This window comes from Ictidomys tridecemlineatus, chromosome 11, assembly GCF_052094955.1.
Source record: "Ictidomys tridecemlineatus isolate mIctTri1 chromosome 11, mIctTri1.hap1, whole genome shotgun sequence".
NCBI lineage: Eukaryota > Metazoa > Chordata > Mammalia > Rodentia > Sciuridae > Ictidomys > Ictidomys tridecemlineatus.
In genome coordinates, this window is record NC_135487.1 from 126,875,171 (window position 1) to 126,900,869 (window position 25,699).

Below are 25,699 nucleotides of genomic sequence, written 5' to 3' on the forward strand. Positions count from 1 at the left end.
TATATTATTTATTCCAAGGTGTAGTAGAATTTTAGAGTTCTTCCTTTGGTTATATATGTGGACCTTTCCCTGAAGAATAAAGATACTCAACTCTCTCCTTCCTTTCTTCCATTCTTCTTTCCTTTCTTCTCTTTCATCTTCCTTTCCTCTCTTTCTTTCCTTTTCTTTTTCCTTCCTTCCTGTAGATTTTTTATTGGTTTGTTTCTTGTTTTCCTTTTTTTTAATATATATACTCTTTATTTTATTTTTATGTGGTGCTAAGGATCGAACCGAGCGCCCCGCGCATGCCAGGCGAATGTGCTACGGCTTGAGCCACATCCCCAGCCCTTCTTGTTTTCGGTTTATAGTATAATAGTAATAATAAATTATATTTGTATGATATTTTATTGATTATAAAGTACTTTGATTATTAAATATTATTTGATCTGCATGATCACCCCAAAGGGTACATATCCAGTATTAAAAAAAAAAGTTGAAATCCTATTACCAAGGTAACCCATTTAGGTTGTAGGATTAGGGCACAAACCCGGGGCTTTGATATATTATCTGGATAGTATAGAGTAATAATTTCAGTTGTAGATTCTGTAACCAGCATGCTTGGATTCAACATATGACTTTGACATTTACTATTCTTAGGAAAGGTTCTTAACCTCTCTGCTTCAGTTTCTTCATCTTTATGGTAGCAAAATAATAGTCTCTACCAGATACAGCAAGTGAATTAATACCTCATAGGAGTAAATGAATTAAGATCTATAAAGTATGTACAAGAGTATTTGACAGCTGGGTGAGGTGGTGCATGCCTGTAATCCCAGTGGCTCTGGAGGTTGAGGTAGGAGGATCACGAGTTCAAAGCCACTCAGCAAAAGCAAGGCACTAAGCAACTCAGTGAGACCCTGTCTCTAAATAAAATACAAAATAGGGGGCTAGGGCTGTAGCTCAGCAGCAAAGTGCTTGCCTAACATGTGTGAGAAGGCACTGGGTTCAATCCTTAGCACCACATAAAAATTAACAAATGAAATAAAGGCATTCTGTCCATGTACAACTGCAAAATAAAATACAAAATAGGGCTGGAGACGTGACTCAGTGGTCAAGTGTCCCTGAATTCAATCCCTGGTATCCCATCCCCCAAGATGGTGGGTGGGCTGGGGATGTCTCTCAATGATTAAGCACTCTGGGTTTAATCCCTGGTACCAAAAAAAAAAAAAAAAGTGTCTGACAAAAAATATTCAGTGAATGTTAGTTATTATTGCTACTACAATACCATTAGCTTGATTTTCTTTTACTATTGCCTTTTTGGGCTTAGTTCTGAGAGCAGCTATTTTGGAGATTATGGTGATAATGTTGGTTTATTAACAGAAGAACAAGACAATGAAGAAAGTGAGAAAAGGAGAAAAAAGAAGAAGGGTACCAAGAGGAAACGAGATGGAAAGGGTCAAGAACAAAGGACCTTGGCCTGTGACCTGAAATTGGATGACATGCTTGATCGTACCTTAGAGGATGGTGCCAAGCAGCACAACCTGACAGCAGTCAATGTGCGAAACATTCTTCATGTGAGTAAGACTGGGCCGCTCTGTCATTGCAGTGGAAACTTTCATGGAAAGCAAATAAACAGACTCAGCAAATTCTTGACTCTTGGTAGATTAATTACCAGTTTTGTGGGTTACTGTGACAAAGCATTTTATATCTCAAGATAACTTTCTCTGCACCTAGCACAAATTTGAAATCTGAACACATATTAAAGAAGAACTTAATTGTGAAGATAACTGTCTTTGCTTCCTTCCACTGGTTTGCTAAATGTATTTAGCAGATTTGAAGATAAGAATGTTCATAGTGGATTTACTTATGTGGGGTGATACATCTGAAAAGAAACCCATTTAGCATTTGATTGTACTTAGCACACATATCAACAGTATTTTAGATATGTAGCAAACTCAGTTATTCATAAAGATTTTGCTGTTTCCTATAGCATATGGTTACTTTAGAATCACTTTTTATTGCTGTTCCTAGTAGCAGCTAATATGATTGATTTATTTGCTACTACATTGTTTCACACTCTGTGCTTCTATCTAAAACTTTTCTGTCTTCTTTGTGGTGAGTCAACATGCTTTATCCCAGTCTGAAGCTGGAGACTGGCTTTCATTAATCCTCCATATAGGTTTAACAGAGTTACATACAGATGAGTATTTTCTAGATGACAACATCTTTATGTGAACATAAAGTGAAATTTCATCTTTCTCCAGGAAGTAATCACAAATGAACATGTGGTAGCTATGATGAAAGCAGCCATCAGTGAAACAGAAGACATGCCAATGTTTGTAAGTAGTTGATGATCAGTCTTTTAATGTCATGGAAGAATTACCTGTAAACTGGCCAAGTGTAGGAAGTCACTTGGGAGTTTATAAACCTTTTAATAGCTTGGGGCAAAGTTAGTATCTCAAAACCTGTTTATGGCCAGGGTGGTGGTGCACACCTATAATCCCAATTTCTGGGGAAGTTGAAGCAGGAGGATTCCACATTTGAGGCCATCCTGGGAAACCTATCAAGACCCTGTCTCAAAAATAAAAAGGGCTGGGGATATAGCTCAGTGATAGAGTGCTGCTGGGTTTAGTTTGTACTACTGCAAAACAAAAACACCCAAACACAAAAGCCCTGATTTTTGATCCTGTTTCTCTTTCCTTAGGAGCCTAAAATGACTCGCTCTAAACTGAAGGAAGTGGTGGAGAAAGGAGTGGTAAGTGTTCTGTGTTTTATTTTGTTGTTATTTATTTAGCTTGGTAAATAGGATCTAATTCTAGGTTATTCATAGGGAAGAAATATGGAAAAATTATGGTCTGAGTTTGCTCCTTTAAAGATTTATTTGTAGTCCAGGTGTGGTAGGGCACATTTATAATCCCAGCAACTCAGGAAATTAAGCATAGGGTTGAGGCCAGCCTCATCAACTTAGTGAGACACTCAACAACTCAGTGAAACCTTGTCTCAAAATAAAAAGTAAAAAGAGCTGGTGATTTAGCTTAATGGTAACATGCCTCTGAGTTCAATCCCTAGTACCAAAAAAAAGTATGCCCCAAATGGAATCTACTAAACCAAATGTGGTTTAATAGTCTACATTAGTTAGATATCTCCTCAGCGTTCTAGAGACCATATTTTTCTTAATATAATCCAAGGCTATGTTGACTTTTTTTTGAGCAGGAGGGGCAGATATACCACACTTTTTGTCTAATTAAATAATCCTTGTTGTATAAATTGAAATTTCATCATTCTTCAGAAAATAATCATCAGTGAACATATGGTTGTGATGATGAAACAACCATCAATGAGTCAGAAGTTCTGTGAAATCTACATGACATAGAGTATAATTAACAATGATTTTGTGTTTGATTAGAAAAACAAAAACAGCCAATGAGATCCACATCAGGCTCTGGATTATGTTTTTGACCGTGAATGTAGTGTACAGATTTGAGGCCGTAAGATTAATTTATGTGGGAGAGCAAAGGTGAAGAGTCCAGGTCTTAATGTTTAATAGACTGACTCCAACACACTTTTAAATGCTGCTGGCTTTCTGGATGGGTTTGGCAATAGGTTAAGAAAATGACGTGGGAAGGGAACTGGACCTGAATCATAGTCATACCGCTGACCCTGTACTGGTCCGAGTTATACAGAACTACGTAAGTTGTCAGAATATGGTAGGACTGAGGAAATGTGAAGACCTAAGGTTCTTTAGAGACAGAACCTAGTAGTTGGTTGTCTTTGTTCATAAGATGATTTTGTTTGGGTCACAATTGAATGGCAAGAAATTATATATTCTCAGTGGCATCTTATCTGCACTATATAAGAGTTTTTAAAAAATTCAGTAACAGTCAGTAGTAAATGCCTATAATCCCAGTTACTCAGGAGGCTGAGGCAGGAGTAGTGAAAATGTGAGGCTAGTCTTGGCAACTTAGATCCTGTCTCAAAATTTAAAATATAAAAATAAGGGCTGGGGTTGTGGCACAGTGGTAGAGCACTTGCCTAGCATGTGTGAGGCACTGGGTTCCAGTTCTCAGCACCACATATGAATAAATAAATAAAGGTTCATTGACAATTTAAAAAAAAGAAGAAAAAGAAAATTAAATTAATAAATAAAGAGATTAAATAAATAAATAAGTAAATAAATGGATAGATAGAGCTGGATATGGTGGTGCCTGCCTGTAATCTTGGCAACTTGGGAAGCTGTTGCAGGAGAAAGACAAGTCCCCAAGGCTAGCCTCAGCAATTTATCCAGACCCTTCTCAAAATAAAAAATAAAAAGGACTAGGGATTTGGCTTAGTCGTAGAAAATCCCTGGGTTTAATTCCCAGCACCACAAAATAAAAACCAACCAACCTAAAAGAACAAAAAAGCCTTTCCTCCAACTCTGTGAAGCATGTCAAACAAAAAGTTGAAAGAGTATTACAATTTAGATTCCAAGATTAACATTTTATCATATTTGCTTTATGTTTATAATTATTGTTTTTTCTTATACTGTTTGAAAATAAGAGTGGACTAATATGATACTTCACCCTTAAATCTTTCTGTAAGAGCTATTTATGGTTGGATTTTTAGAGGCATACTGGTGGCAGATTTATGTAATTGATTAAAAGAAATACTGATGTCAAATGGCTGCTGTAACTATAATATCTTAAGTTTTTGTATAGTGTTGTAGTTAAATAGTTTTCCTATCCTTTGCCCCATATGAGCCTGAGCTGCAAGACACACATTTTTTTTTCTTCATTTATAGATAAAAGTGAATCTTACTAGGATTACAGCATAAATGCAAATGACAAAAAGATTCTTCCCTCTTTTTCTCCAGTTAAACTTTCACAGACATTTGAGAAGATACCGAGAATAATCAGCACCTCTAGATCACTATAGCTACTTGTTAGGTAGATGGCTCTTTGTAATGGTAAAGAGAAAGTAAAAAAGTAAGTTAATCTATTTCAATTAATTATTTATATTCTTTTTGGTAGGTAATTCCAACATGGAATATTTCACCAATTAAGAAGGCCAATGAAATTAAGGTAAACTTGGGAGAGGTCTTTGTCATTCTTTCCAGAAAGACTTCAGTTTTGAAGCCTCATTATTTCTCTTCTATTTGTTTTTAAACCTATTTTTTTTTCTTTAAATTTTGACTTTGATTTCCTCCCTTTCCACTGCTGTAGGGTTTGCATCTCATGGAGTCATTTAACCCCTGCTTTGTGTTGTTTGCTGTAGCTGCACATTATATTCTTAGAATTTGTTTTTCCGGCACTGCTTTCTTCACCTTCTTCTTTTTTTTAATATTTATTTTTTAGTTGTAAAGTTGGACACAATACCTTTATTTTATTAATTTATTTTTATGTGGTGCTGAGGATCAAACCCAGGGCCTTGCATGTGCTAGGCGAGAGCTCCACCACCGAGCAACAACCCTAGCCTTCTTCCCCTTCTTTACCAAATACTTATAATTTGTGTTTATTATTATTAGTCCATTTTTTGTGCTGTTTGGGATTGAATCCAGGACCTTGTGCATGTTAAGCACATACTCCACCCTTAAGTCCTACTCCATTTTTCTTTCTTTCTTTTTTTTGGATACCAGGGATTGAAGTCAGGGGCACTTGACCACTGAGCCACATCCCCAGTCCTATTTTGTATTTTATTTAGAGACAGGGTCTCACTGAGTTGCTGAGGCTAGCTTTGAACTCGCGATTGCTGGGATTACAGGCATGTGCCACTGTGCCCAGGCAGCTTGTCCTTCTTTCTTTCTAATATTTTTTACTTATAGATAGACACAATACCTTTATTTTATTTATTTATTTTTATGTGCTATTGAGGATTGAACCCAGTGTCTTACATGTGCTAGGCAAGCACTATACCACTGAGCTACAATTCCAGCCCTCCATTTCTTTCTAATTGTACTAATGTAGCCTCCACAGTTCGTGGATATCCACCTTGAAGAAGATGATTCCTCTGATGAAGAGTACCAGCCAGATGAAGAAGAGGAAGATGAGACTGCTGAAGAGGTTAGTGAGAAAACGTTTTGCTTAATATGACATGGTATGCTTTGCTTTCTTAGTATGGTTACCTCATCTATAAAGAGGATTGAAAAATTGTTATTTTTTTCTAATGAGTTTTTTTCTGTGAGGTATTTTTCTGCTCTTCATACTCCCTTCATTTTTTAGCACATATTATGAAACATAACACATAACACATAAATGAATACAGAATAAAATGTAAAGAAAGTCGAGAATTTTAATAATGCCAGGACTACCCCAGTATGTCCTTCCCAACCACTGTCACCTCCCTCCCCCTAAAAAGAATCATTATTTGGAAATTACTTGTTTGTCTTTCTTTGTAATTATATCACCTAAGTATGTATCTCTCTATAGTTCTATTTTTATTATTTATGAACTTTATGTAACTGGGACCTGTAGTGTATGTGTTCTTTTGTTTCTGGCTTTTGTTGTTTTTGTTCAAAATTATGCTTTTGAAATTCATGTGTGCTGTTGTTTGTAGCATACTTTGTTCATTTTTAAGGCTGTATTAATTTGTTCTTTGACTTGTTTGTAAAAGAATTTTAAACTGCTGCCTTATATTTTAAAAAAAATTTGTTTTGGTAGTTGTAAATAGCATGCCTTTATTTTTTTTAATTTTTATTTTTTTGTGTGTGTGATTATAGATTGGCAGAATGCCTTTATTTTATTTTTATGTCGTGCTGAGGATCAAACCCAGTGCCTCACGCATGCTAGAAAGCGCTCTGCTGCTGAGCTACAGCCCTAGCCCACAATATCTATTTTTATTTGTTTATGTGGTGCTGGGACTGAACCCAGGGCCTCACGCTTGCGAGACAGGTGCTCTACCACTGAGCTACAATACCAACCCTTATTTGTTTATTTTTATGTAGTTCTAAAGATCGAACCCAGTGCCTCACATATGCTAGGCAAGTGTTCTGCCACTGAACTATTGTCCCAACCCCTGCCTTATACTTTTATAGAATTTATAATACAAATGAGGATAGTGATCTGATCCATGACCTCCCCACCACTTTAGGATATTAAGCTATTTAAATTTTATTTTATCAAAAACAATTTTTATTTTCTCCTTCTTTTATTTATTCTGTTGAGATGTCAAACTAGGTAGATTGAGACAGAGGCATATGTATATAAAAGTGGCCTGAATTTGTCTTGTAGAGTTTATTGGAAAGTGATGTTGAAAGCACTGCTTCATCTCCACGTGGGGCAAAGAAATGCAAACTGAGGCAGTCTTCTGAGATGACTGAAACTGATGAGGAGAGTGGCATATTATCAGAGGTAAATCAGCATCAAATAAAGAGACTTAGATGTAACTGTATAAGCAGATTAATTAACCAATTAAGTAGATGATTTATTTTCGGGGATTCTGTGCTGTTACCATTTTTCCACGTCCCTTAGCTCAAGGAATAGTCAAGACTAGAACTTAGTATTAGGGAAAGAGCTTTTCAGAGTTCTCTTAAGGGGCAAAAAAAATGTACTAGCAGAGTGTCTTTTCTCCTGTCTATTTGATATTGTCCTTAAAGCCATTTTATTATATTTCCTATGTTTTGCTAACCTAAGTAGCATTGTGTTGACTTCACTGGAAATAGAATAAAACCTAGTTAGATCTATATGCTTGACAATGCATATTCTCATGTACCTCTGTCTAGATAAGAAGAAAAGGGTCAATAGGGTATGGAAGACCTGCTTCTTTCTCCTGTTTCTTAGTTCCTTCTCTTTTTCTCCTTTCCTTCATTTCTTTGTTCTTTCCTTCCTTCCTTAACGTGATGCCTCTTTTTAATCAGGCTGAGAAAGTCACCACACCAGCCGTCAGGCACATCAGTGCTGAGGTAGTGCCTATGGGGCCCCCGCCCCCTCCCAAACCAAAACAGACCAGGGATAGTACTTTCATGGAGAAGTTGCATGCTGTAGATGAGGAGCTGGCTTCCAGTCCTGTCTGCATGGATTCTTTTCAGGTAAATGTCTTAACTCCAAATCACTGACAAAGTGAAATGTGGTAATTTAGTTGTTGCTCATGTCTAGAGGAGAAGAGAAAGAGATTAAATTCTTATATGTAAGAGTCATGAAATTGTTAATCTTTGATATTCTTTTTGTTTTGTTCTGTCTTGCCTAAGTTGCAGTTTCTTTTTCTTTAAATTTTTTTTTTTTTTAGTTGTAGAAGGACACAATAACTTTATTTTATTTATTTCTATGGGGTGCCTGGGATTGAACCTAGTGTCTCAAGCATGTTAGGCAAGCTCTCTACCACTGAGCCACAACCTCAGCCCCTGAGTTGCAGTTTCTAAGGAAGGAGTAAACTTTGTGACAGCATTACGAAATGTGCATCATAGAAACAACCTTCACCTAGATTCTTGAGAATCACAATTGTTTTATCACAATTGTATTTTCTCTGTCTCTCTCTCTATATATACATTTAAAAAATTGTTTTGGAGCTGTGTTGCCGCCATGATTTTTTAAAAATATATTATCAATGAACCTTTATTTAATTTATTTATTTATATATGGTGCTGACAATTGAACCCAGTGCCTCATACATGCCAGGCAAGTGTTCTACCACTGAGCCACAACCCCAGCCGCCCCCCTCCCATGATGTTTTTTCACCCCTAAAAACTTTTGGTGTGTTTTCTAAAAATTAATTCTCTTATTATATTACCACAGTAGTTACTCAAGTCAGGATCCAGTAATTTAAAAAACATTACAGGGCTGGGGTTGTGGCTCAGTGGTAGAATACTGATACATGGTACAAGGATGAACTTTGAACATGTTATGCCAAGTGAAAGCAGCAAGAGACAGGCCACACATTGTATGAGTCCATTTTTGTGAAATGTCTAGTAGAAGAAAATCCATATAGATAGAAAGAAGATGAATGGTTAATAGGGGCTGGGAGGAAGAGCGAAAAAAAGGGTGACTGTTAATGGGTTTAGGACTTCTTTTTTTTCCTCCACATTTTTTATTGGTTCATTATAGTTAATACATACTGATGGGATTTTTGTTACACATGCACATAATATACAATATAACATTATAATTTGGTCAGTATCCCTCCCTAGCACTTTTGGTATGCAGTTTCTTTGTGGGATGATGAAAACATTTTGGAATTAATGGTGATGATTGTATAATTCTGTGATATATTGAATCCACTCAATTATACCCTTTAAAAGGATGAATTTTATGGTGTATAAATTACATATCTCAATAGATGTTCTTGAAATGTTTGTTTAAAACACATCGTTTTTCTTAATATTTTCAGATAAACAGCAAAAAACAAATTGTTTAGGGAAGAGTTCTTGTGGTTTTAGCTAGGATGAGGAATGGATGAAGTTCAGAGAATTTGGAAACATATTCGCTGAGTGGCTTTTTTTTCTTTCTCCACTGGTTAGCCCATGGATGATAGTCTCATTGCATTCCGAACCCGTTCTAAGATGCCCCTGAAAGATGTTCCCCTGGGGCAACTAGAGGCAGAACTCCGAGCTCCAGATATCACCCCAGATATGTATGATCCCAATACAGCTGATGATGAGGACTGGAAGATGTGGTTGGGGGGACTCATGAATGATGATGTGGGGAATGAAGGTAAGTGATGTTTGCCTTTACTATCTATTTCTGTCCACTGTCTATGTTGTAAAATTTTTGTTAATCATAAGCTTAAAGAATGGGATTGTAGCCAAGCATGGTAACATACAACTATAATCACAGCAGTTTGGGAGGCTGAGGCAGGAGGATGACAAGTTTGAGGTTGCCCTCAACAACTTAGTAAGGCCCTAAGCAATTTAGTGAGTCCCTTTCTCAAAACAGAAAGGGGCTAATAATATAGCTCAGTGGTGGAGCACTCCTAGATTTAATCCCCAATACTGAGAAAAAAAAAAAAAAGAATGGGATTGTGTTGAAAGAAAAAAAATAAGAAGATTTTCCCCCTTATTTTCACACTACAATCACACAGAGGACTTCTGGGACCTCAAAGGTATGGAAGTGTGGGGATTTCTCTTTACCAGTAAGTGAGCAATTCTGTGCAGTGGATACCAGCTGGATGTCCTCTAATCACATTCAGTTCTAATGCTGTCAACCTAGAGATGGTTCAGATTGGCCTCTTTGTAGAGCATTCATTCCTCCATGGAGGGTCTCATGGTTTACTGTCAAACAGGGTAGGTCAGAAAATTTCCTGTGGCCAGCTAAAGGCAGGGGAAGATTAGAGTTTCTGTGCCCTGATACGGAAGTTAATGAGCCAGGAATTGTGGTAAAAAACCCACAAGTGACACATACCTCTATTCTTAGATGACCTTAAAAAGATGCCCCCCAAAAAATTCTTAACAGAGAGAGAGAGAGAGAGAGAGAGAGAGACAGAAAACAGAGAAAGAGAGAAATTACTGATTTAAAGTAAATAACATATAAAAATTAAACGAACTCAAAACACACCTATGATATGTCAATATGTATAAATACTTGGATTTGGTTCTGTTTTGGTACTGAGCCCAGAGGAGGTTTACCACTGATCTACATCCCCAGTCCTCTTTGAGACAGGGTTTTGCTAAATTACCCAGGACAGCCTCAAATTTGCAATGCTCCTGCCTCGGCCTCCCAGGAAGGCTAGGAATGAATTCTTTTCTTTTTGGTAGTTTATTTATTTCTCTTAAATTAATTTCCTTAGTTTCACTAGCCACATTTCAAGTTGTCGGCAATCACATGTGGCTAGTGGCTGTCGTATTGCACAGTATATATGTAGACCATTTCCATGATTGCAGAAAGTCTTCTTAGAAAATACTGATCTAAAGTTGTCTGGGAAAAATATCACCTCAAATTCTGTAATCTAGGTCTGAGGATGTAGCTTGTGGTGGAGTACTTACCTAAGCATGTGCCAGCCCCTGGGTTCAATTTCTAGGAGTGAAAAAATATAATGTAATGACTCTACAGTTTTTATTAAGGAATTGAAAAGAAACTGGGCATAGTGGTGCCCAGCTGTAGTCCTGGCTGTTTGAGAGACTAAGGAAGGAGGATCACTTGAGCATAGGAATTAAGAGTTTGAAGAACATAGTGGGATGCCAGTGTAAAAAAAAATTTTGAAAAGACGTCATAATGTTCTTTTTTTTTTTAAAGAGAGAGAGAGAGAGAGAATTTTAATATTTTATTTTTAAGTTTTCGGCGGACACAACATCTTTGTTTGTATGTGGTGCTGAGGATCGAACCCAGGCCGCACGCATGCCAGGCGAGCGCGCTACCGCTTGAGCCACATCTCCAGCCCCCATAATGTTAACATTAAAGAAAATCATGGGGGCTGGGAATGTAGCTCAGCAATAGAGAGCTTGCCTAGTGTGCACAAAAAAAGAAAAGAAAAAAAAGAAAAACATTAGGCACAGTAGCAGCAGTAATCCTAGTGACTTGGGAGGCTGAAGTAGGAGGATGACAAATTTGATGCCACCCTGAGCAGCTTAGTGAGACCCTGTCTCAAAACTTAAAAATAAATAAATGAATACAGACCTAGAGATGTGGCTAAGTGGTAGACTGCCTCTGACTTTAGTCCCCAGTACTGCAAAAAAAAAACTATCAATGAATTAAAGAAAATTAGAAAAACACCTGTATTTCCAGTATTTCTACTACCCTAGCATAACATTTATTATTTTTGTACATTTTTATTTATTTATGATTCTTATCATTGCAGATATATAACTTTCATACTTATTGTTATTATATATGCAGAAATTATGCTCTACTGTCATGCATGTATTAAGCATTTATAGAATGCTGTATGTTCACATTTTTTATTTTATCACACCAAGATATTATAATTATATAGCCACTCCCTGATTGTTGGGAGTGGCTATGTAATTTATGCCATTCCTTTTTATTATTATTATTATCAATAGTGTAGAAATAGCTTTTACAAAAAGTTTTTTCTTTTTTTGATGGTATTATGGATTGAACACAAAGCCTCACATGTGGCAGGCAAGTATTCTACTACTGAGCTGTATCTCCAGCCCTTTTTAGTAATTTATTTATATTTTAAAATTTTAATTTTGAGACAGAATCTCACTTAGTTGAGGAGGGTAGCCTCAAACCTAGGACCCCCTGCCTCAGCCTCCTGAGATTACAGGCATATGGCACTGCATCCAGCTAAAAAGTACTAATTTTGAAAAACAGAGTGTGATGTCAGGTGGTTTCTTTGGCAGATTCAAAGAATGAGATCCATAGACAAATGTACAAGTGAAGGGTAGAAAAGCAAGATTATTTAAAGCAGAAAAGGCTCCCAGAATACAGGAGTGATTCTGAGGGAAGGTACAGTCTCAGAGGCCTGTCTTCTGTCTAAGGGGTTTTATGGGCTTGATCTGTCTCTGTAGGTGATTGGTGGGATGATATGTAAATATAGGATTCAGAAAGGGACCAATCAGTTCTATTTTGACTTCAGCTAATCTGGAGAGAGCAGTTTCTTTTCTTTCTTTCTTTCTTCTTCTTTTTTCTTTTTCTTCTTTTTATATCAGTTGTTGATGGACATTTATTTATTTATTTATTTATTGATTGATTGATTGATTGATTGGAATCAAACCCAGTGCCTCACAATAAGAGGCAAGTGCTCTACAGCTGAGCTCCAACTCCAGCCCCTGGAGAGAGTAGTTTCTGAGCCTTTATTAGCATAACAGTGGGGGTGAGTGTTCTCTAGGTAGGTCATTGCTAGGGGTAGTTAAGGAAATATCCTGTGGTTAGGACTAGGTGGAGTCTGAAGCTTGATTTTCTAATCATATCTTCCTCCTTCTCTGAGACTCTTTCCCTAACTGCCTGTGGGTGGTCTACCTTTCTGTGTCTCATTTTCATGGGAAGTACTACTCAAAGAGAGATTATCAGCTTTCTGTCTTCTGCTGCATATTGATAGCCTTAAGTTTATTTTGAAAGGAGGGGCAGAACCTGGTTTATTGGAGAAAGTAGGTGAGATGACAGTTGTAGGAAATGATCTGTGCAGAGGCACTGAGGAGAAAACCAGTTCTTTAAAAAGTTAAAAAATGTACATTATTTATTGGAACAGATTCTTAAGGTGTTGAAAATACCAAGATTTTAGATAGGAGAATGAATTGGACATTACTTTCCTGTTTTCATGTATGAATAAATGACCAGTGTGACTCCACATCATGTACAACCGCAAGAATGGGAAGTTATACTCCATGTATGTATAATATGTTAAAATATATTCTACTGTCATGTGAAACTAAAATGAATAAAAAATTTAAAAAGAGAAAATACTAAGATTTTATTGGTAATGAGTTCAGAACTTGGGAATAAATGTATAAAACATTTTTTTCCCCACTAGATGAAGCCGATGATGATGATGATCCAGAATATAATTTTCTAGAAGATCTTGATGAACCAGATACAGAGGATTTCCGTACTGACCGGGCAGTGAGAATTACCAGTGAGTATGTTTATTAAATCCTAGTTTTGTCTGTTCTGCATCTACCTTTGTTTATTTTGTAGATTTTTGTTGGTGAAATTTGCAGCATGTTTAAGTTAAGACATTTAAGTTTCCTCTACTGCTTATTTCTGCAATTCTTTAAATTTAGGTATATGTTCAGAATGCAGTACTTTATTTTTATATCCCATAGTGATGTATTGAGTTCTTATTATTTGGCAAAGATTGTAGTTGGGATACCAAGAAAAATTTGAGCAGTCCCTGCCCTGTGAGAGACTAGTCAAGGGAAAGAATTTTAGTATAACATGATAGGTGCCAAACAGGTTGAGTGTAAAGTACACTTGGTCACCTAAAGAGATTGTCATCTCCTAGAGTATGGTATGGAATAGGGTAGGAGGCTTAGGAAAGGATTCACAAATGTTTTAGCCAAGCTTTCAAGAAGGTATGAGAGATTTTTGATGATTGGGAACAGAGAGGGATAATGCAAACACAAGAGCATCTGCAAACCACAAAATTATCAAGCATCAAAAAAATGTGTTTAGAAAATATCTAATTAGGTGGAGTTGTGTGAGAGGTGGTACTAAACATAAGTAGTGTTCAGATCATGGGGAAGTTTTAAGTAGAAAATCAATAGAAACTGTGTTGGATTTTAGAAAGATTAAACTGGTATTTGATTTAATACTAGTTTAATGTATTTGATGGGTAAAATTAATATATTAAACTAGTCTGAGGACATAGGCCCAGATAAATTCCGTGGCAGATCACTTTTGCCACAACCTGCTGCAAGACTGTAGTATATAAAACAATCTTGATAACTTTGAGTAATTTGTTTAAAAAATTGTATCATTGGCTAGTCTTCCAGTCATGGAGAATTTATATTTCTGAAATCATTTATTTTTACTTGGAAGGCTGAGGTGGAAGATCACTTGAGTTTAGGAGTTGGAGTCAAGTCTGGGCAACATAGTGAGACCCTGTATCGAAAAAAAAAAAAAAAAAAAAGAAACATTGATTTTTATAAAGGGTCTACATGACCCTGTGCTGGAGTAATATGTACAATGTGGACAAAGCAAGGTCTTACCTTTTGACCAAGTTGTACAGAGATTTTTTTTAGGCCTCCAAAAATATTTACTGTGTGTCTAAATAATGCAATATATTTCCTACAGAATACCATCTCCTTTATGAAGGTCTTCTATTTATTTTGATAAATTAGCCAAATTATCTATTGTATCAATTAAGTTTAGAGCAGTAGGACTTAGTGGCACACAACTGTATTCCCAGCAACTCTGGAGCCTGAGGCAAGAGCTTTGCAAGTTTGAGCCTGGCCAATTGAGTGAGACCATGTCTCAAAATAAAAAGGGCTGGGGAGGGTTGTGGTTGTGGCTCAGTGGTGGAGCACTTGCCTAGCACATGTGAGGCCCTGGGTTTGATCCTCACCACCACATAAAAATAATAAAATAATAAAGGTATTGTGTCCATCTACAACTAAAAAAAAAAAAAAAAAGGCTGGGGATGTAACTCAGTGGTAGAATGCTTGCCTAAACATGTGGGGAGTCTCTGGATTCAATCTCTTGTACTGCAAGGGGAAAAAGAGTTAGAGGAAGCATTGGAAAGAAAGCACCAGAAGTTAAAGAGGATGCGTGGAATGAAAAGGCTGGAGGATTGATTTAGGCTTTAAGAAAACATCGAAGGAGGGACTAGGAAACCACAAGAAAATATAGTGTCATAGAAGACAAGGAAAGAATCTTTTTAAAAGGAGGAGCTTGTCTGTAGTGTCATTTGCAGGTAAGGAAATTTTCTGCTTCAAGCAGAAAAGCAGGCTATCTTATTTCTGTTCATCCGTCAGCTGGAATATACTTGTTTTCCCTTTTTGTTTATCTACTGTTATTTCTGGTTACATATAATTTCTCAGCGACACTCTCTTTAATTAGAATTGATCATCTTGCTTTGCACTCTCATACCATTTTTTAATGTTTTTTTTTTTTTTATATATACTCATTGCTCTGATAATTTCTTATTTAGCATCTCTCTTTTTCCCCTGGACTGGGAGCTTCTCCAGGGCTTTGTGTTATTTACTGCTGTAAAATCAACGTTTAGCACAGTGCTGGCAATATTTGCCAATTAAGTAAATAACTTTTTTGAGATGCCTGAATGAAGAGCCATCTTTCTAGTGAGAGTTCTGTGAAAACTAGGGTAAAATATAAATTTTCTTCCTACTCCTTTTCATAAAACAAATGTGACATTGTGATATCATTCAATTATAATCCCTTCTATTTTTTTCCCACTTGAGAATTTGTTTATAATTTCTGTGATATGACCTTTTTGTCTCTGTTTGTGTATCTTCAGTGAGAGGGAGTGCATCATTCTGCAAATACAGTGTGTTCTAGTCTGAACAACTGCTCAATTAACATTTCCATATTCTTCTCGTTTGTTCTTTCTTTGTTGTTTTTTTTTTTTGAGAGAGAGAGAGAGAATTTTAATATTTATTTTTTAGTTCTCGGCGGACACAACATCTTTGTTGGTATGTGGTGCTGAGGATCGAACCCGGGCCGCACGCATGCCAGGCGAGCGCGCTACTGCTTGAGCCACATCCCCAGCCCCGGGAAACCTTTTTTAAAAAATATTTTTAGGTGGGGCTGGGGATGTGGCTCAAGCGGTAGCGCACTCGCCTGGCATGCGTGCGGCCCGGGTTCGATCCTCAGCACCACATACCAACAAAGATGTTGTGTCCGCCGAGAACTAAAAAAAAAAAAAAAATAAATATTAAAAATTCTCTCTCTCTCTCTCTCTCTCTCTCTCTCTCTCTCTCTCTCCTCTCTCACTCTCTCTTAAAAAAAAAAAAAGAATTTAACCTTTAAAAAAATATATATATATTTTTAGGGGTTGGGGATGTGGCTCAAGCGGTAGCGCTCTTGCCTGGCATGCGTGCGGCCTGGGTTCAATCTTCAGAACCACATACAAACAAAGATGTTGTGTCCGCAGAGAACTAAAAAAAATAAATATTAAAAAAAATTCTTTCTCTCCTCCCTCTCTCTCTTTAAAAAAAATATTTTTAGTTGTAGATTAACACAATATCTTTCTTTTATTTTTTATTTATTTATTTTTAAAAATTAACTTATTTTAATTATGTATTTATATATTTATTTTTATGTAATGCTGAGGGTTGAATCCAGTGCCTCACCCATACAAGGCAAGCGCTGAGCTACAACTCCAGCCCTGGGGGAAACTTTGAATATGCATTTGTTTTATCATGCAGCTCTCCATTTCTCTCTGTTCATCTATGAATTCATCTTTTAAAAAATGCATTTAGGGCTGGGGTTGTGGCTCAGTGGCAGAGCACTTGCCTTGCATATGTGAGGCACTGGGTTCGATCCTCAGCACCACATAAAAACGAATAATTGAAATAAAGATATTGCATCCATCTGTAACTAAAAAAAAAAAATGCATTTAAGAGTGAGTTATATTTTGATTTCAAGCACTTCTCCAGCTGAATGTGGTGATGCACCCCTGTAGTCCCAGCAACTCAGGTAGAGGCTTGAGGTTCGCAAGTTCGAGGCTAGCCTCAGCAACTTAATGAGGCCCTAAGCAACTCAAGTGAGACCCTGTCTCAATATAAAAAAAGCAAAAATAAAAAGGACTGGGATATGGCTTGATAGTAAAGCGCCTCTGGGTTCAATCCCCAGTATCAAATAAGAAAAATAAAATAAAGAAAAACTTCTCTTTGCGTATCATGAACTAGAGCTCAATATTTGTTTGTGACTTCTCATTTATATAAATTTATATACAACGTATTACATATTTCTTAAGTATACCATTTAATGAATTTTGACATACTTTTATTTGTGTAACTCATATTCCTATCAGGACATAGAATCATCACTGTAGAAAGTTCCCTCATGCCCCTTCCAAGTCAGTCATTCCCCCCGCCTCCCTCCCTATTTCAGAACTTCATATAAATGAAATCATATGCGCTCTAGGTGTGAGGCTTCTTTTACTTAGTATATTTTTAAGAATCCTTCATAGCATATGTCATTAGTTTGTCCCCTTTTACTGAATTTCATGTATATATACAACAGTTTACAGAATTTTACAGAATTTCATGTATATATACAACAGTTTACAGAATTTTACAGAATTTCATGTATATATACAACAGTTTGTCTACTTTTGTGTTATTGGGCATGTGAATTCTTTTCAGTTTTGGGCTATCATTAATATATTCTGCTCAACTTTCTTGTGTTGGTTTCTGTGCTTATATGTGTAATTTCTCCTGAGTCAACTCTTTAGATGAGGAATCAGTAAATCCTTGATAGTTATATAACTTAGTTTTATAAGAAATTTCCAGATCATTTTCCAAAGCAGTTTTCCATTTTATATTGTTATTAGAGTTCTAATTGTTCCACATCCTCACCAAGGTGGTTTTTTTAAAAATTTTTTTTAGGGCTGGGGATGTGGCTCAAGCGGTAGCGCACTCGCCTGGCATGCGTGCGGCCCGGGTTCGATCCTCAGCACCACATACCAACAAAGATGTTGTGTCCGCCGAGAACTAAAAAATAAATATTAAAAATTCTCTCCTCTCTCTCTCTCCTCTCTCACTCTCTCTTAAAAAAAAAAAAAGAGAAATAAAATTTTTTTTAACTTTTAAAATGAGTTTTAGCTTTTGTTACTTACTAGTAAACATTTTTTTTTAAAATAAACATTTGGATTTTAACCTTTTCTTTTTTTCCAATCCTAGGAATCAAACCCAGGACCTCATACGTGCTAGGGAAGTGCTATACCACAGAACTATATCCCTAGCAGTTTTACACTTTTTTATGCTCTCTGAAGAAGGACTTTTATAGCTCAGAGTCCTCTAGATGTGGTCTAAGGCTCTGCTGTAGTTAGTGATATGCCTGTCTTCTTGCATATGAGCATCATTTTGGTGCAGCTGTATCATACTGACCTTGAAGTAAACTGAAACTTTTAGGTCTTTTTCAGACTAATTGTTTTTAAACCATGTCAACTTTTTATCTACTTAAGAAACTGACTTTTTAAAATCCTAAATGTAGGACTTTAAATTTATCCCCACCCATTCTATTTAGGTGATTTGAGAATACTGATTTTTAAATCTGTGATTAGTTGGATTGGCATTTCCTTCTAGCTTCCTGTTATCTACAGATTTAATAAAAGTGTTTTCTGAATCTTCTAAATCATTGATGTAATTGCTGAATGGTTTAGATTCAAAGATGCATCAATTTTGTGACACACTTTTGGAGACTTATGTCTCTCTCTCTCTTTTTTTTTTTTTTTTTGCATTCCTGGGGATTGAACCCAGGAACACTCTGCCACTGAGCTGTATTCCCAGTCATATTTATTTACCTTGCTATCTATCTATGTATTTAATTTTTTTGTAGTTGTATATGGACAGCATACATTTTTTTGTTTATTTTTATGTGGTGCTAAGGATCGAAACCATTGCCTCACACTTGCTAGACAAGTACTCTGCTACTGAGCTATAGCCCCAGCCCTTATGTATTTTTGATTTTGAGACAGAGTCTCACCAGGTTGCCCAGATTGTCCTTAAACTTGTCATCTTCCTGCCTCAATTTCCCCAGTATCCTGGGATTATAGGTATTCTGGGATTACAGGTATATATACCGGGCCCTGTAAGACTTGCTTCTTGAATCCAGTCAGTGCTGTATAATTAAACAGGCCAACCAACTATGAATGTATCTAATTGTAAAATCATTCAGGTCAGATTTTCTGATGTCTTCTCACTAAAATTTAAGCTTCATGAAAGGAGAACTTTCTCTTTCATTCTCTTCTGTATCCCAAATACCTTGAACGGGTAGTATAGTTGTTGTTCCATAAGTGTTTTTGATTTGAATGAATGAAGGATAGAGATGAGGATTTTGTTAGATGCTTTGTGGGAAACAGCATCCATTGTCTCCATAGATATTCCCTTACTCCAAAATGAAAATAATTTCTGCCAACAACCTACTTTTTGGCTTTTTCACAGAAAAGGAAGTGAATGAACTGATGGAAGAACTGTTTGAAACTGTGAGTAATGATCCTTGAGTGAGAACATGGGATGGCAAAAGTAGATTCTTGGGAATGTAGAATAGGGGGTTGGTTGGCACTGCCCTGTCTTGGAGGCTCAGCCATTGAAGGGGAAGGAATGGCTAATGTGTGTGTGCATGCATGCATGCATGTGTAGATAAGGAGGCGTGGGCAGCTGGAGTCCCAACTCCTTGGCTCCATATGCTAATTCTTTGTCCCCCACACCTATCTGGGGGTAGTGTGTGTTTATATTTATGTGTGTTTTTTTTCATTGATTTCCAAATGTTTTAAAATTTTAGGGTTGGGGGATAGTGGGAGTGGCAGGAATGGGGAAAGGAGGAGAGTAGCAAGGATTAAAGAACAAAGTGTGGAGGAGGTAGTGGAGTTAGGTCTTGATAATTACCTATGTGTCAGTGGGGAAATTGAGGGCCTAGATAACACTTTTAAAGAACTAGATTTTTTGAGTATAGCCAACATGAAATTAAGTTCTCTGGCCGAACTTATCAGCTTATCTAAACTTTGAAAGTTGGAACTTATTGACAATTTAATTTCTGGAGACTTGGAAGTCCTGGCAGAACGATGTCCAAATCTACCTCAGTCTGAATGGAAATAAAATCAAACATCTCAGTATAGTAGAAGCTCTGCAAAACATTAAAAATTTGAGGAGTTTCGACTTGTTTAACCCTGAGATCACAAACCTGGAAAATTATAAAGTATTTTTGAACTGCTGCAATAAGTTACATGCTCAGATAGAGTTGGTCAGGAGGGTGAGAAAGGACCAGACTCAGAAGAGGAAGATGAATAGGATGGAGATGAAGAAGATAAAGCTGGTTCATCTGAAGAGTATGAGAAAGAAGAGGAAGATAAGGAGGAAGATGAAGATGTAGCAGAGCCAGAATTGGGAGAGAGAGAAGAGGAAGTGAACTTATTATATTTAATGAAGGAATTCAGGATGGAGATGATGATGATTATTTTGAAGAAGGAGAAGAAGAGGAAGAAGGTCTTTTAGGGAAGAAGAAGAAATGAGATATTAAAGATAATAGATCAGGAACTGGAGTTGTAGCTCAGTGGTAGAGCGCTTGCCTAACATATGAGGCACTGGGTTTGATCCTCAGCACCACATAAAACTAACTAAATAAAATAAAGGTATGTGTCCATCTACAACTAAAAACAACAACAAAAAAAAAAAAAAGAAAGAAAGAAAGAAAAGGAAAAAAGAGGGCTGGGGATAAGGCTCAAGCGGTAGCGTGCTCGCCTGGCATGTGCGGGGCACTGGGTTCGATCCTCAGCACCACATAAAAAATAAAGATGTTGTGTCCACTGAAAACTAAAAAATAAATATTAAAAAATTCTCTCTTAAAAAAAAAAAAAGGAAAAGAAAAGATGATGGACAGGAAAAGGTAACTAAATCATTCTAAGACCAAATTCCCTAATGTTCCTGGGTGTGCAACATAGTGGTTACATCTTTATTTTTTCATGTACAACAGCTATTCCTATAGAAGATAATGTGTAATTTGTTATAGAAAAAGTGTGATTTTACTAATTTTGCTTATCATTCCAAGATTCACTAGTCTGTATGTAGAGAAAATTTTTCATCCTTTTCTCATTAAGAAATTCTTCGGGGCTGGGATTGTGACTCAGTGGTAGAGCACTCGCCTAGCCCGTGCAAGGCCCTGGGTTCGTTCCTCAGTGCCACATAAAAATAAATAAATAAAGTAAAGGTATTGTGTCCAACTACAACTAAAAAATAAATATTAAAAAAAAATTCTTGAGTTGGGGCTATGGCTCAGTGGTAGAGCATTTTCCTAGCATATGTGAGGCACTGGGTTTGATTCTCAGCACTGCATATAAATAAGTAAAATAAAGGTGCATTGACAACTAAAAAAAAGTATTTAAAAGACTATACAAGAACTCTAGGACCACATTAAGAGACCAAATTTAAGAATGATTGGAATTGAAGATGGTTGTAAGATGTAGGCCAATGGAATGGATAACCTCTTTAGGGAAATAATAGGAAATTTTTTAAACCTTAAGAATGAGATGGACATCCAGATACAGGAGGCATTAACCCCCATATAGACAAGTTTTTAAAAAAGAATCTCTCCATGACATATAACATACAGAAATAAGGACAGATTTTTAAAAGCCTCAAGAGAAAAACATCAGGTATCATTTAGACATAAGCCAATCAAAATTACTTCAGATTTCAGCTCAAAATCTAAAACCCTGAAGAGCTTGGAATGACGTTACAAGTCCTGAGGGGGTTATGGTGGGGGGAAAGGAATAACTGTCAACCAAGTTTCCTATAGCTAGCAAAGCTATCCTTCAAAATTATATAAGATCCAGTCATGGTGGTGCATACTTATAATCCCTTCCACTAGGGTAGCTAAGACAAGAGGACCATGAGTTCAAGATTAGCCTAAGCAACTTAATGAGACCCGGTCTCAAAGGAAAAATACAAGGAAGGGATTGGGGATTTGGCTCTGTTGTTACGCACCCCTGAATACAATCCCCGGTACCAAAATAATAATAATAAATCAAAAATAAATAAAAGACTTCCAAGATAAGCAGAAACTACTAGGCCAGTACCACAGAACTTAAGAAAAACTTAAGGATTGGATGGCTCAGTGATAGAATGCTTGCCTAGCACATGTGAGGTGCTGGGTTCGATCTTTAGTACCACATTAAAAAAAAATTGATAAATAAAATAAAAAAAGGTATTGTGTCCATCTATAACTAAAAAAATGTTAAAAAAAATAGTCAATGCAGAAGAAATAAAAATAAACCTAGAACTCACAAAAGAAGAAATTGCGGGCTGGGGATGTGGCTCAAGCGGTAGCGCGCTCGCCTAGCATGCGTGCGGCCCGGGTTCGATCCTCAGCAGCACCACATACCAACAAAGATGTTGTGTCCGCCGAGAACTAAGAAAAAATAAATAAATGTTAAAATTCTCTCTCTCTCTCTGTCCCCCTCTCTCACTCTCTCTTTAAAAAAAAAAAAAAAAAAAGAAGAAATTGCATTTCAAGAGTAACTAAGCAAATGAGAAACAGGACCAAATTAAACATTATCAATAAATCAAAAAGTCAGGAATTAATAAACTTCTCTTTATAATACTATTGAATGTAAATGGTCTCACTCTCCAATTAAATGACATGGGCTGTCAGAATGGATTAAAAAATAAGATCCCAGCCAGGCACAGTAGTGTATACCTGTAATCCCAGTAACTTGGGAGGCTGAGGCAGAAGGATCATGAGTTCAAAGCCAACCTCAGCAACTTATCGAGGCCCTAAGCAACCCAGCGAGACCTTGTCTCCAAATAAAATATAAAAAAGGGCTAGGGATGTGGCTCAGTGGTTAAGTGCTCCTGGGTTCAATCCTCAGTACCAAAAACAAAAGACCCAACTATATATTGTTTGTAGGAGATTCACCTTATAGGCAAAAACAGCCACAGGCTGAAAGTGAAAGGATGGAAATTGATTTTCCATGTGAATGGAGCCCCAGTATAAGCAGGAATAGCTATTCATATCTGATAAGGCAGACTTCAAACCAAAATTAATCAGAAGAGACAAAGAGGGTCACTTTATACTGGCAAAGGGAATAATAAAATATGATTTAACAATAACAATAAAGGGACAACTAATTGCAAAAAAGAGACACTACTCAAATTGAAGTGTCAGACCCCAGTATAATAATACTGGATGATTTCAATACTGGGTGATACCTTTCTCACCATTAGATAGGTCTTCCGGATATAAACTCAGTAAAGACTCTGGACCTGAAAAATAGTATGAATCAAATGAACTTAACAGATACCTATAGAATGTTTTATCCAACAACAACTGAGTATTCTTTCTTCTTAGCAGCTCATGGAACCTTCTCCAAAATAGACCACAATATTCTGGATCACAAAGCAACTCTTAGCAAATCCAAAAAAATTGATATAATTTCTTGTATGTTATCAGATCATAATAGAATGAAATTGGAAATCAATATAACAAAACATGACAAACTATGTAAATGCATGGAGATTGAACAGTGTATTTTTTAATGATGAATGGGTAGTAGAAGAAATTGGGGGGGGATTAAAAAATTCTTAGACTCAAATGAAAACAGTGATACAATATACAAGAATGTCTGGGACACTATGAAGACAATTCCAAGAGGAAACTTCATAGCTATTAGTGCCTACAGGAGAAAGTAAGAATGATCCTAAGTGCAACATACCTAGTGTTGCATATCAAAGTCCTTGGGGGGGGAGAAAAATCCAAAACCAGTAGAAAAAAGGAAATATTAAAATCAGAGCTGAGGGCTGGGGATGTGGCTCAAGCGGTAACGCGCTCGCCTGGCATGCTTGCGGCCCGGGTTCGATCCTCAGCACCACATACAAAGAAAGATGTTGTGCCTGCCGAAAACTAAAAAATAAATATTGAAAAATTCTCTCTCTCTCTCTCTTCTCTCACTCTATCTTAAAAAAAAAAAAAAAAAAGATCAGAGCTGAAATCACTGAAAATTGAGAGTAAAAAAACAAAGTATTATGAAACAATTGGTTCTTTGAAAAAATAAGCATGATTGATTGATAAGCCTCTTAGCTTTACTGACCAAAATAAGAGAGAAGTTCTGCTGGGTTTAGTGGTGCATGCCAGTAATCCCAGCGATCAGGAGGGTGAGGCAGGAGAATCACAAGGAAGGCCAACCTCAGCAACTTAGTGAGGCCCTACGCAACTTAGTGAGATCTTGTACAAAGAAAATAAGAAGGCCTGGGAACGTGTTCAGTGGTAAAGCACTCCAGGGTTTAATCCTTAGTACTATAGGGAGAGGAAGGGGGGAGGGAAAAGAAGAGGAGGAGGAGGAGGAGGAGGAGCTAAATTAATAAAATTAGAGATGAAAAAGAAGAAATCACCACAGACATCACAGATCATTAGGGAGTATGTTGAAAACAAATCTAGACATATACCATCTGCCAGAATTCAATCTAGAAGATAGAAAACATAGGGAGACTGGTGACTTAATGAGATAGGAGCAGTAATAACAAGACTTCCAACAAAGAAAAGCCCAGGACCAGATGGATTCTTGGTTGAATCTTACCAGACTTTGAAAAGACCTAATGCCAATACTCCTCAAATTATTCCATGAAATAGAAAGGGATGTAACACCTCCACATTCATTATATGAAGCTAGTATCACACTGATATCAAAACCAAACCAAGGATACATCAAAGAAAGAAAATTACAGAATAATATCCATGACAAACTTAGATGTAAAATTTTTTTAATATTAGCAAATTGTGTTCAACAACATATCAAAAAGATTGTGTATCATGACCAAGTAGGCTTTATCCTACACATGCAAGGATGGTTTAACCTATGCAAATCAGTAAATGTAATTCACCACCGAAATAGAGAAAAATCACTTAGGAGAAATGGTCATCTCCATAGATGGAGAGAAGGCCTTTGACAAAATTCAACACCCGTTCATGATTAAACAACAACAAAACACTGAAGAAACTAGGAATATAAGGAACTTACCTCAACATTACAAAGGCCATATATGAAAACCAAAGTCAATCTCATAGTAAAGGGAGAAAAACTGAAAGCATTTCCTTTAAAATCTGTATCAAGACCAGATGTCCACTCTCACCACTCCTATTTAGTATAGTGTTTGAAATTCTAATCATAGCAATTATGCAAGAGAAGGAAATAAAAGGGACAAAAATAATAAATAATAAAGGAAGAAGTCAAATTATCAGTGTTTGCACATGATAAATACTATATTTAGAAGATCCAAAAAACACCAAAAGACTACTACAGCTAATAAACAAATTCTGCAAAGTAGCAGGTTACAAAATCAACATACAAAAATCAATAACTTTCCTATATAACAATGAATCTGCTGAAAAAGAAATCAAAAAAACCGTTCGATTTATAGTAGCCTCAAATTCAAGACAACAACAGCAACAGAAAAGCTTCGAATAAATCTAACCAATGAGGTGAAAGATCTCTACAATGAAAACTATTGAACATTGAAGAAAGGAAGACCTCAGAAGTTGGAAAGACCTCCCATGTTCATGGATAGGCAGAATAAATTGTTAAAAATGGCCATACTGTTAAAAGAAGTATATATTTTCAATGCTGTCCCCATCAAAATACCCATGGTGTTCTTTATAGAACTAGGAAAAACAGTCCTAAAATTTATTTGGAAAAATAAAAGGCCCAGGATCCAGGATAACCAAAGCGACTAGAGCCAAAGAAG

General features: G+C 36.5%; 1 protein-coding gene and 1 pseudogene across 9 annotated transcripts in view; both read left to right on the top strand.

The window, feature by feature from the left end:
- Positions 1 to 25,699, top strand: part of Gon4l (gon-4 like) — a 76,843-nt gene that overhangs the window by 19,060 nt on the left and 32,084 nt on the right. For 8 of the 9 annotated variants that reach the window (XM_078027419.1, XM_040287682.2, XM_013361164.4 and 5 more), the window contains 10 exons: positions 1,357 to 1,550; positions 2,241 to 2,315; positions 2,681 to 2,731; positions 4,986 to 5,036; positions 5,919 to 6,014; positions 7,182 to 7,301; positions 7,808 to 7,978; positions 9,404 to 9,596; positions 13,315 to 13,416; positions 19,409 to 19,449. In XM_078027419.1, the coding sequence (XP_077883545.1) occupies positions 1,357 to 1,550; positions 2,241 to 2,315; positions 2,681 to 2,731; positions 4,986 to 5,036; positions 5,919 to 6,014; positions 7,182 to 7,301; positions 7,808 to 7,978; positions 9,404 to 9,596; positions 13,315 to 13,416; positions 19,409 to 19,449 (1,094 nt within the window). Of the gene's footprint in view, positions 1 to 1,356; positions 1,551 to 2,240; positions 2,316 to 2,680; positions 2,732 to 4,985; positions 5,037 to 5,918; positions 6,015 to 7,181; positions 7,302 to 7,807; positions 7,979 to 9,403; positions 9,597 to 13,314; positions 13,417 to 19,408; positions 19,450 to 25,699 lie in introns of those variants that run through there. The other variant, XM_040287687.2, reaches the window with a different exon arrangement.
- LOC110598745 (acidic leucine-rich nuclear phosphoprotein 32 family member E pseudogene) lies at positions 19,658 to 25,637 on the top strand (annotated as a pseudogene).